Source organism: Bolinopsis microptera, chromosome 2, assembly GCF_026151205.1.
Source record: "Bolinopsis microptera isolate Bmic1 chromosome 2, MBARI_Bmic_1.0, whole genome shotgun sequence".
NCBI lineage: Eukaryota > Metazoa > Ctenophora > Tentaculata > Lobata > Bolinopsidae > Bolinopsis > Bolinopsis microptera.
This window is the reverse complement of record NC_087073.1, coordinates 11,914,437-11,927,296: the sequence shown is the minus strand read 5'-3', so window position 1 is coordinate 11,927,296 and position 12,860 is coordinate 11,914,437. Positions and strand designations below refer to the sequence as shown.

General features: G+C 40.0%; 1 protein-coding gene across 7 annotated transcripts in view; it reads left to right on the top strand.

The window, feature by feature from the left end:
- The window catches only part of LOC134811929 (sodium channel protein type 9 subunit alpha-like), a 105,906-nt gene that overhangs the window by 38,658 nt on the left and 54,388 nt on the right, over positions 1-12,860 (top strand). For 3 of the 7 annotated variants that reach the window (XM_063819090.1, XM_063819091.1, XM_063819085.1), the window contains exon 2: positions 2,959-3,026. Coding sequence is in view for 5 of the 7 variants with exons in the window: in XM_063819085.1 (XP_063675155.1) it covers positions 2,959-3,026 (68 nt within the window). In the remaining 2 variants the exon portion in view is untranslated. Of the gene's footprint in view, positions 1-241; positions 388-1,339; positions 1,379-2,958; positions 3,027-5,328; positions 5,545-11,549; positions 11,668-12,860 lie in introns of those variants that run through there. The other 4 variants (XM_063819086.1, XM_063819084.1, XM_063819087.1 and 1 more) reach the window with 4 other exon arrangements.

Sequence of the window (12,860 nt, the reverse complement as noted above, 5' to 3'; positions counted from 1 at the left end):
TCGTGTCAAATTAACTTTTATATTAACTAATCAGCTACACTGCTCACTACAACCCCTAACGAAGTAATAACGAACCGCTCATTTTATCTTAATGAAATTTCCTGTAAAAGTATCAATTAATAGATTAATACCTTATTATCTTATAGTCAGAACCACAGAATCAATGGTAATTCAATTTGAAACGAGATCGTGACATATTTAATTACTAATTAGATATCAGGAAAGATTTTATCTCGTTTACATTATAAAGCATAGTTCTTGTCCTGTTTCGTCAGTTTTAGATCCATATTTTCTTTCTGTTTTCCGAAATAACGTTCTAGTCATATCTGTGAACTTTCGTACGCTTTTTTGTGTGAAGCTGAATTGCTTATGACTCCAAACGAAACAGTACGTACAGATTCCAACATTTTCATGTTATAACATTGAAGCAACATAGATGACCCTCTGTGCTATTGTATAATGTGATTGTATATTAGAGGTCTCCGTACCCTGGATTGTCCCTAATCTCCAGGGGCGCACACTCTCTCTCTCTCTCTCTCCTGATGTCACAAGCTGTGATATGGCCGCGTCAGCAGCGCACCTAAGCCACCTCATTACCCCCTATGATCATATTATTATGACGACTGACACAGTGCCTCTTACCTGACGTCCTGGAGGTACCAACCATTGGTCGGTTACATGCTTCCCGGCCTCTTATTGGGCCTCCTGTCAGTACACTAGTATTGTGCCACAATACTGTGGTCCTAGAGCAGGCCGATATAATTGTATTGAAGAAACACAACTGTAATTAACAGTCCCAAAACCCTTACTGAGTTTCATTGGGTGGTCCTCTTCCCTCTCTCTCCCTCTCTCTCCCTCTCCCTCCCTCACTCTGAGCGGGTTTAGGTTATGTTTCGTATAATGAGTGGGATATAAGCATAACAAAAGCAAGTTTGTCAGGTGTAGAGAGTGATGAATGATTCATCATCTGGCAGTGAAGGAGAGTAGAGAGTGAGATCTCTCTTGCTTGGTGCGAGAGGACCGTGTAAAGGCTGCATGTACGATCTCTAATTAGCAACAAAGGTATTGTGCCTGGACAGGAGGCATCAGACCATATATGGACTAATGATATAATAAGTGCCCAGTGCTTGCTCCCCCCTAGAATCAGATCTAGTGTAGCTACTCTTGTTTTTATTCTGCTTGTCACTGTCATGATGCATCGCATTTCAAGTCAATATGATGGCATCAGGATGTGAGGCCGCGGTAAAAATATTTCCTTGTGTTTCATTTGTGGTGAGCGACAGAGTAGTGTGTTTGACGGGAGAGATTTGAGGAATAGTGAGCCGACATGTACAGGCTCAAGCATACAACCGGCATGATAATTGCCATGCAGCAGGCGGTAAGTGCACTCTAGGCCATAAGTCAAGACTCGGGTCATTGGTCGACTAATTAACTAATTATAATGAAAGGGAAACGGAATGCTTTAGATTTTGTGTAGAGAAAGGGAGCGCATAATGCATAATGTCTTGGAAATGCATCATAATACACTTTATGGGTCTTGTCAGCGCTCACATTGGAGTTTTACGCATGTAATGCAGGGGTGCTTTTTCGAACGTTCTTCATTTTGGCGAAAGATAATTAATCAGCTTCCGACCATTCTTGACGTGGTGAGAGAGATGCCAAATGCCCGATACACTAGAAATGGCAGAAGTCACACTCTGGCCACGTCTCATTGTCTTAAGACCAGGATATTAAACCTTGGACAAAGGAAAATTCTGAGGATACATTGATACAACCAATAAAGCAAGTGCGATACAGTGTCGTATCAGATTCGTAAAAGAAAATTAGGATAAAACAATTTTCTCAGTCCTGCTGGATGCCTTTGCATTTTACTGATTTGTCACTAGTACTGGTATCATACTAGTGCTACTGACAAATCAGTGGTACTAGAAGAACAGAGCACATTTTTTCTTTCTTTGCCGACTGGAACAAGCCTAGCCGAAAGGAATTTTAAGTTCTCCCGAACGTTTAAAGGTGTGCATGTGCACTATGCAGTGGCTAGAAGCTGGTTAGGCATTCAGAAACCAATGGAACACACGGCCATAGCGTCAAGTCTCATCTATGTTTCCAGACCAACTTTCTCCGCCTGTACCTTACAGTCTATAGTTAGCATTTTCTAGACTTTTAACTGCTATCCTCACGCCTCCTGTTCGGTTTTTGATAAATAAATTCCTGGACAAAGGTTGCCTGGCTCAGCTTTGACAACCAGGTAAATCTCAATCCTGGTGATTTGTCACTGAGAAAAGAGCTGGAACGGCGCGGCTAAACGGTCTAGTTTTACAAATCCTTTGTTCCCAGCCACATCCTAACTTGTTCAGGATTAGCCGATCAGAGAATCGTTTCTTAGACGGGTTTTAACAACGTAAAAACTGCAACCGCAACTCCGTTACAAAATTACTCTATTTCATTTGCAAATTGCAAGTAATTTTTGACACAAAGTTTTTACTTCAACCTACCCTGGATCTAAATTGAAAGCGACTAAACCAATTTACAGACAATTGACAACATTCCAAGGCTTCTGACACCTACCCTGAACCGTAAACATGTAGAGTATTGAAACACCACAAGAAACACCACAAGATAATTGATTGTGGCGGATTGTGGCTCGGCTGTAGGTTCTTTAGCTTACCTCAATCAATTGATTGTTGAGAAAAATGGGAGGGAAAACCTAAAAGTGGGCCACGACCAACCAAGTATCAATCATTTCTTAGACAAATTCAGAATCCTTACTGTACAAATGTAATGTTGAGTTGTAACACTAACAGTACTCATTTTGCGCTATTGCATCTTAAGCGCTAAATTTGTTTCCATGTTTTGCATTTTTTCAAGCAGCCCAAGGGGTTTTATTGACCCTCAAAATTGAATTTAATGAAAAACATATCAAACTAAAATCAGATCATTAAATTTAACCTCTTTCAGGAGAAAGGAAAGGACGGTAAAGAGGATCACCAATCTCTACACCCTGGAAGCAAATCTGCTCATGCACAGTAAGTCCACCCACTTCCTTATCTGATCTTGTTATTTAAATTTCTTGATTTATTTGCTGTTAAATTTGAATTTATATTAAAAAGGCGTTCCCCACTCATTATCAAGGCCTTCCCCCACCCCCTTTTAAGAGATAAACTCCTTAAAACCCCTCTGTACGTTGGGTACCCTATGTGCCTCAGCCGTACGACCATACTAACACCTTACTGCCCTGTAATCTCTGCCGGTGCCGCATTTAACCCTATAGGCTATATCCCAAGTACCGGACTTTACCGCTTATCAAGGATGAAGGATCAACCCTGTACCCCACCTTCGGCAAACAGTGATTATCGCACTTCTACTTTTAGTACATCTAACAATGCTGGCAGGATCACGTGATTAACAAGTCGATGCTTGCCATATTCCCAACGTCCACCTTGTAAACCTGATAGACTGTGGTCCGATATAAAAGTAAAAATAACTTTTTCTCCACTTTTTAAGTCACAATTTACAGTATATCGGCTCTGTTTCGTGAGCGCTGAAATTTACCATGTAGGTAGTAGTCGAACAGTTATGTTGGGTAGGAATTTGTATTTCGGTTCAGTTGGTCTAATCCTGTATCATGATTGAAAACATCAGCTCCTTTAACCCAAACTGTAATTTTAAGTTTACTGGATCACCTGAAATTGATCAGAATTCTAAGAAATTTTCTGTGAAATTTCCCTCATGCACTCGAAATTCTGTCTATTGTTCGTGTATTGTTTGTCTATTGGTCGTCTTGTACTGAATCTTGACTCAAGACAGCTGCTCCTTCGACCGAAATCCTAATATAAAGAGTAGTTTATCCCACGAAATTGACCAGAACTAGTCTCATTCAGTCATTCATGTCTCTTTCGTTTTAAGGAAGATTCTACGAAATTTGCCGCCACGTACAATTGTATACGGTTTGTCACGCATTTTACCGTCTGCTTAACAAATCTTACGGATGAATTAAAACAAAGTGTACGTGCAACTGATTGCTACAGTATTCTTAATTAGACTTCACTATACCGCGTGGTAATGATTTTGGGTTCCCCATAGAAGCCTCTTTAACGTTCCATACATCGCTGTGTAACTACTGTTAACCGGCACAGCTTCCTTAAGAATCCTCACTTCAAACATTGTCCATTTTCCTCGGGTATGGATGCTAAGCACACTAGTAAAATAGCCGGAATAATCCTCCATCTATTGGCCCTGCATGGCGACTGGGTCGCGTTCCTGAATGTGCCCCCAAAATACAACCCATTGTCTGCTCTCTTGATCTTTAGCAGGGTGCTTGTCTTGCTGTTCGCCACGTTTAGTCCCTATTTTTAGTGGCTGCTCTCAATCCAGCCCCTTTTCGGCCCCTGTTCGAGACACCACACATTGTAATCTTACTTTGTGTGCCAACCTCTTAATCTGTGTGTATTTTTGTGTGTGCGTGCGTTTGTGTTCCTTGCAGTATATAACGCAGCTACTAGCTGGATGCTTACATCAATTTTACTCATAGGCTCCGAGGAGATGCGGATAAAGACCATTAAACTTTACTTTCGTTTGTCGATCATAACTTTTACTGCAGTTTGATAGTAAATCAGCGATTCCGTGTGCGCAACCAAATTCTAATGAATTTATTCAAGGTAATTTATGAGCAGCTCATGAAAGGAACACGCGTGGACAAGTCGAGACTGCCTGCTTCTACTTTATGAGATGTGTCCTTTAGATGTGTGTGTTTTTGCTGCAGGAGAGTAAGAGTTTCACCCTGAAACGCCTGGCTGTATAATAGTTGGAGGAATTTAGTAGTACATGGCACAGATACACGCTAAACCTCAGTGTTAAACCCCTAGCTGACAGCCCGCAATGAGTTTCTGAACGTTTTTCTGTTTTCTTCCTCGGTAATTTGGTAATGGTAATTTTACCCCTGACTTAGGGTCACTTTATCACCCTTTCTGTCGACTTCCTAGGAATCATAAGGCCATATCAGCTTTTCGTGTGAATTTATTTTGCATCCTTACCATTTTTCTAGTGCAAATTGTTCCAGATAAATTATTAATAGTATCCTGCATTTTGCGGCTTTTACGCCGTATCTCTGACTGACCATATCTCTTTGTTAACAAAAGGGTTTAAACTTTATTCAATAGTAGATAGAGCTTCTTGACTATCAACAAATCATTAATGAGCTGATTCTACCGCTACTGTACTATAAATAGTAAAGTTTTAATGAACTGTAGCGATATCGAATGTATTGATAAGTGATAAAGCTGATGTACTTTAAAAAGCTCAATTTGCGTGCAATCTACAATTTAAAAGGTCCGCGTTGTCGATTATTCGTAACTGTTATTCTCTCTATATCACTATCAGTTGGTGTGAGTCAGATATCTTTTTTCGCATGTTCGCGTTGTCCGTTAGTTGGCTTTATGTATGGGTGTTAGCGAGATAAGAACACTACATGATGTATAGCTCATCACAGGAGACACGTACTCTTCAATCTCACCCTCTGGTTCGTCTGGACAGTGAGCTGAAACAGTGAGTAACATCACGTGACTTTTTAAGTGATCCCTGCCTTGTTAACACTAATCCTCTCCTGCTAATCATTGTATTTAGTAAATCAGATAAGCAGAATGTGTGACTATCGCATGCTAGCACAAAAGCTTTGTTGACCACAAGTCACAAATGTAGCGCACACATCATGGTAGAAGAGATTCATTGTGTTCCGTGAGACTAGTTGTGTGCTAGCTACACATCTCATTATTGCCGGCGAGATTCACTCAATATATCAGGCAAATAATGCTGTGATGTGGAGATTTTAAAATGTGTTTTTTTTTCTTTCCTGGAAACGTTGATGTCGTGTGATAACACTTTTCCTTCGGGAGGTGACAATTGGATGCGTGAAGTCGGTTTGAACTGGCACGGTGTTCAGCCGATAGCTTGACGGCTGCGGAATGGCGTTTTAACTTTTATTGACATTTTTTGAATTGCTGTCACGGCTTTGAATGCTTGCGATGATCGTTTGAACCGCCGAAAAACTTTGATTTGTTTTGTTTTGACGTCGTGATTCTCCATCAGGTAATAGACCCATTGAGAGTGGTTACATTGTTGAATGTTCGTGATACTGGATTGAGAATTATCTCTGACCTTCTTTATAATTCCGGACTTCAGTTTACATTTCCGGAGGCGGTATTTGCTTCGCATGTGGCTCTGGTAGCGTCGGAAAACATAATACACAAGAGCTACAACATGCATATTTGATGAATTTTACTTGAATGCGCTTTATTGAACGATTTGCTCCATTGCATTCGATGAAAGAGCAATATTTTTTCGTTTTTTACTGTCAGTTTAATAAGCGTGGTTATGATTGGTCGGTCGGTTGGTTGGCTTTGGGGCACCCACCTTACCTCCCTCAAACGCAACTGCTTGATTTGAAAAGTTGGTATGACCTCTAGTCGGTCAGTTGGTTTGATTTCCGGAACTAAACGACTATGATGTCCACCAGAAGTTTCCAGATATTATAATTCATTAACACTGTATAATAATAGAATACACATTTCACAAAATATCACAATGTTTGTACAAGCGCACACACACGCTAATCTGGTCAGTTTTTGCTGCGTTATCTAATTTATAGCCAGTCATTATTGATTAATTGCCTATTAATTAATGAACACCATCTGTCATGTAGCCTTATACATTTACGATAAATATAAATTACAGTTATTTCGTAAAAGTAAAACACATCTCCAGTTCAACTGATGTTTAACAGATGACAGTAATTGATAAAACCCACGAAACTTGTAAAACTCAGTAGTTATAACATAAATAAAATGAGACTTCTTCATCTTGCACCGCACATTTGAGACCTCTTAAACCGCATGTTTTGTACTAATCATGATACACGTACAACATTATATCTCGTTCAGTGATCTCGTTTCTGCTGTCCAGTGTAATAGTTTACACGTAGTCAAGCTAACTACATAATACAATTTATAATGGCCTTAGCTTGACTATCCTAATCCTATGTGGCATTTATTAATGACCATTCAATCTAATCATTAGTATCCTTTTTCCTGAATATGTTCAGGATCTCATCGGATCTAATCGAAATATTAAGTAATTTTTGACCTCTTATTTATAATAGTTAGCTGCTTCCCTTCCCATGCGAGTAATCCCTCGTCTATTAGCGTTGTTGTACTGGTGCGCTTGTGTAATGTGTATTAATAAGCTGGATATTATTATATCCTTGCTTTTATTACTCACATAGTGTATCCTGCACACACTTCTAATGACGGTCTATAAGTACAGAGAGCAGAGCTCGTTTTGATTTACAGTGTTCTTCAAAGAGAAGTATAGATAACCCAGTACACAACTACACACCGTGTGTTCTTCAAAGAGCAGTATAGATAACCCAGTACACACTGTGGAACAATCTAGTCTGCCTCCGATTGAACCGTAATGAGGGTTGCTGAGTAGCTGATGTACAATACACTGTATAAAGTCCTGCTAGAGACAGTGAAGATAGTCTGTGACTAGCTAGGCTCTCTCTCAGAGAGAGAGAGAGAGAGAGAGAGAGAGAGAGAGAGAGAGAGAGAGAGAGAGAGAGAGAGAGAGAGAGAGAGAGAGAGAGAGAGAGAGAGAGAGAGAGAGAGAGAGAGAGAGAGAGAGAGAGAGAGAGAGAGAGAGAGAGAGAGAGAGAGAGAGAGAGAGAGAGAGAGAGAGAGAGAGAGAGAGAGAGAGAGAGAGAGAGAGAGAGAGAGAGAGAGAGAGAGAGAGAGAGAGAGAGAGAGAGAGAGAGAGAGAGAGAGAGAGAGAGAGAGAGAGAGAGAGAGAGAGAGAGAGAGAGAGAGAGAGAGAGAGAGAGAGAGAGAGAGAGAGAGAGAGAGAGAGAGAGAGAGAGAGAGAGAGAGAGAGAGAGAGAGAGAGAGAGAGAGAGAGAGAGAGAGAGAGAGAGAGAGAGAGAGAGAGAGAGAGAGAGAGAGAGAGAGAGAGAGAGAGAGAGAGAGAGAGAGAGAGAGAGAGAGAGAGAGAGAGAGAGAGAGAGAGAGAGAGAGAGAGAGAGAGAGAGAGAGAGAGAGAGAGAGAGAGAGAGAGAGAGAGAGAGAGAGAGAGAGAGAGAGAGAGAGAGAGAGAGAGAGAGAGAGAGAGAGAGAGAGAGAGAGAGAGAGAGAGAGAGAGAGAGAGAGAGAGAGAGAGAGGGAGAGAGAGGAACAGATCAGCGTTTATTAGAAGACTTATTACACTGCTTTAGATCACAGGGCAAGTAGAAGGGAATCACATTGTGTGTGATTGTTTGTGATTGTTAGTGTGATCTTGTGTGTGATTTGTGTGATTTATATGCGACATGCGTGTGCGCGTACGAGTAAGAGCGTGCGAGTAATGGAGTAAGTCAGTGTTTGTGTATGTATGAGCGCGGGTGTATACCCCGTAGTACGGAGCAGCATAAGATCTGCTTTGTATTATATAAGCGAGGCAACTATATGTAGTATATATAATACAGTTCTTTCGTGTAAAACACTGCCTACTCCGTGTTCAGCTAATGGTGCTGTGAGACGCTGCAACTCTGCTATTTGCATGATTCTTGGCCTGGTATGTCGTTACTCGCCCCGGGCGTTTATTCTCAAACGCTCTCTCTTTCTCCTTCACCCTCATTTCTCCTCTCTTCTCCTCTTATTCTTCTCCCATTCTCTTTAAACCTTCAGCGATTCTCTCTTTTCCCTTGTTTTCATTGCTCCTCGCTCCTGCTTGTTTTTTGTTCTGTACTTTATTATGATTTCCTCTCAGTCACACTCATTCCTTCTCTACTTTATTTCCCATTAGGTCGCTTTCACTCTCTTTTGTGCACCTCTCTGATCTTAGTCCCACAAAGACAGAACATGTACGTGGTCACCGTGAACTTCTCCCCAAGTTTCTCCCGTCCCCACATTAAACTGTCTTCTCCTTCCTGCAACCCACAAACCATCAGCCTGAGATCCCCTGTACGTGTAATTACATGACGTACCTGTGGAAAGCGTGGCTGTATAAGAGCGGTTATCAGCAGCTGCAGTGTTATACCCGTGCTCACACGCAGTTTTAGGTATGAAGTTGTGCAGGCTGGTACCTGGTGTGACTGGTGCGTGGTGTCTTCTTTAGAACACTCTGTGGAGCAGGTCCGGGGGGTATGTAGTGTGCACTGGATGGAAGGAGCATGTTGGTGTATGTGGAGCTGCAGGGTCGGCTGGGCTATTTATGAAATAGAAAGCAAAATGTCATCTTATCACTCGATTTATTAATTCTTGACAGATTAATTCTGAAGAATAGGGATTCAATAAGTTAGAAAATGAAATTGCATTTTATCACACAGTAAATTAAATATTGACATACATATAAAAATATGTATGTGATAGTCAGACATTAGCCATGGAAATAAATTACTTAAACTTTGAATACAGCCCGATGATATCATTGATTAGTGCCAAATTAAAGAATTTGCATAAAATTTAAATTAAATGCTTACACAATCAGTTGAAGGCGCGCACAGGGTGCACTTTCGCTAATATAAGTTATTTTTGCCCAACCGCTTCCTGCTTTGCACCACAAACTCCTTTCCGGCCTAACCGCAAATATCTCAACTTTTTTGGGGCCGCATTTCATCCTGCTATTCCACCTTTAAAAACAAGGTAATGCCTAATTTTGTGCTGAAAACTATTGTGCACTGCTTAAAGGCATACTCCTCTTGAATAAAGACGTCGGTTTTGCACCGTCTGATCAGCACGTATAATATATAACTTGAATAACTACATACATTGATAGGAATGGTGTAACGTCAAATCGGATTAGGAAAACATGTTATAAAAATTCACACATGCAATAGTTTCTGAAACAAATATGCATTTGTCATGCGACTAAGAGGATGGCTAGACGCTAACGACTGCAGCAAACCATCATACCCTGCTATTGTCAGAATACTGTGGAATTGGGAAAGTCGCAGTTGCGGCGTTCTTGAAATTTGTCGAAATACCATAATGATGGGAATGTTATTTTCGAAACAAACTATTTGTGGTAAGACCTCGATAGCCTAAGTCGGACAAAGAATATTTGTGCGAAAAATTACTTTATCCTAATACGCCGACAGAGGTGAGACAGCAGTTCTAAGGCGGGGACTGGGAGGCGATGACTTATAGCCCTGTCTTGAAAGTAACATGGTAGTAATCTAAAACTGTGCTGGCTGACCGCCTGGCTGGCTGGTGCAGCCTTAAAAAGCGCTCAGCACGGTGACACTCAAGTGAAAGTGTAATAATATTGTGTGAAATCCTGAAAACGTCTCTGAACCGCGTGCAACGTGTGTATTATTTGAATGAATATAATGGCACAATAACTTCGCTTTTACATATCACAAAATATGTGCTTGTACTCGTATTACGCGTCATTATCAAGTTTGATAAGACTGCTCATTCTCAAAATTAAAAGACAATTGGTTTTGCCGGTGGCAATTTGTGCTGCTGATCTCTAGCTGGTTTATTCACATGGGTACAATGTGCGCCCACCACGGAACACACAACAAATGACCTGATCATGTCACATCGCAGCTATTATACTACAGCTAGCTTCATTGATCTACCCAATCCACAGGTCATTGTGTCGTTTTAATATGATCGATATGTAATGTGTGTCAACGTATTATAGCAAGTTTTATCCGCTCTCTCTCTGGAATATCTAGAATCGGTTCATCACAATACCGTGCTTTGTAAGTGTTGGACGGTGATATTTGTGTGGCGACCTGACGCTCCCGCTTTCCTTTTCTTTTTGAGAGCGTTTATCTGTTGTATGTGCTGTTTACCTGTTGTCGACTAGATGGTAGTGTTGCAGGGTTGTTGCAAGGATCAATTTGCAGTGCGACACCGGATCAAGATCCGATATTTCAACATGATTTGTGATCGCACGACAGCCTGGTCTCTCGGACACGCAAAACAATCTTCAAGTGATATATATTTATGATATAGGAATATTAAGATTTTAATATGTTAGCACATCAGTTTACTGTAGCATACCGTTATATTTGCAGTTCGGTCTTAGTGTGCTACATTTTGTTGTTTGCGATGTATATCTAGACGACTTTTTTTAGATTTCGGAGACTATTTTTGCTTGTCTGATATTCGTTATCAGTTGCGAGGGGGCTTTTTTGTTATTTTAATCAGTTTTTATGGGCTCTGGCACTCATTCTGGCATTTTGGGTGAAGGATTCGATTTAACGTAATGTACTTAATGTACTTTACGTAATGTACGTAGGTTGTAGAAATGACTCGGCATACTGATATGGTTGAAACGAGATCATGGCGTGCACATTTATTGTTTCTCCTTAATTCACCCTTTTATACCCGTCAATAATGGTTTGTTACAGTAGTTTCGAAAATAGATATTTGATATTTGAAGAGAAACGTCTCCTTTGGACGCGAAGAGGATTAGGAATCTTCGAACTATATTAAATGTGCTCCTTTTTAAACATCATGGACGATTAAATCCACAACTTTAATTATCTCATAGTAAATAAAAATATTACTGATGGTGATTTAGGAAAGGTATCAATGCCGACATGGCCCACCATGGCTCCTAAAATTAGACAACTCCAAGAGATATGGACGTTACGGACGCTATGTCTCCAACTTTTTCTCCGGATGGGTAAGAGGATTGTGTTTAAGTTGGTTGGTTCTCAATATGCTTCAATATACTTAAAACCACGGCCACCGTATCTCATCAATAAATGAAATTGTACGCACAGGCTCTCGATACTTCAATACTTACAACCACGTACTTACAACCTTACAATATCTCGTAAATGGACAAATTTACGCTGAATGTAACTTATGACTCGATGATCGAATTTGACGCTAATCTCCCAACGGATTATTACCTATCATGACTTCTCTCCGTCCATTGTATAAGAATAAAAACAGACAATAGAACATGTACGAATTATGGATTCGAGAAACAATGAAGTTAAAGCTATTGCATCTGTTCGTCGAAATTCTGTCTATTTTGTTTAATCAGATTAATATACCATCCACTAGATTGTATCCTCGTGATATTCCTCTAGCCACTTTGGTCTAGACAGCCTGTTTAAGTCAAAGTTTTACAGTTATTACTCTCTCTTTAAAGAATTGCAACAAAGCGGCAGGATAATCATTACTTAAGTAGTGTAAGAGCCTTTATAGTACCCGAAAAAACTTAGCACATATTTATATATCTCTTACTTGCGATCGCCTCGTAATGACGATAAATGTTTTGATGTTACTGATAGTTAAAGAAAAGTAATACAAAAGCTTTTATGCCAAGAGTGTGAAAACAACTTCAAAGATAGGTAACTCGAAACATGTCAAGATTAATAGCTCATGAATCTCTTTTTCCGGGCTTAACTTAACACCTCTGTTGATAATCTTACAAATTCCTCTAGTAAGAAATATTCTTAGGTTTACAATTTCTGTAAATAAAACAAACTTAGTGCCTGGCCCACATATCTATTTTGTATCCGTGTGTACTAATTTTCTGCCGTGTTTGACCATTTACTTGAACAACATAATTCGGTAACTGCAAATAATAATGTGTTTCTAGCGTACAGTCATGTCGGTTCTGTTTTCTGTGCGTTCAATTTACCTTGCACACACTCCTTATAATGAATGCGCCCAATATTTTAATGAAAAATGTTAGTAAGATAAAACGTTCAATAATCCAGTAATTCAGTATACACTATACAGTAACATTTCAGGTCGCTAAAAATACTTATTAATTGCCTGACCGAACTTATTTGATGTTATTAGAGGTTTTTTTTCTGACAAGTTTTCGTTTATTATTGACCAGGTAGATTTTTGTAGACA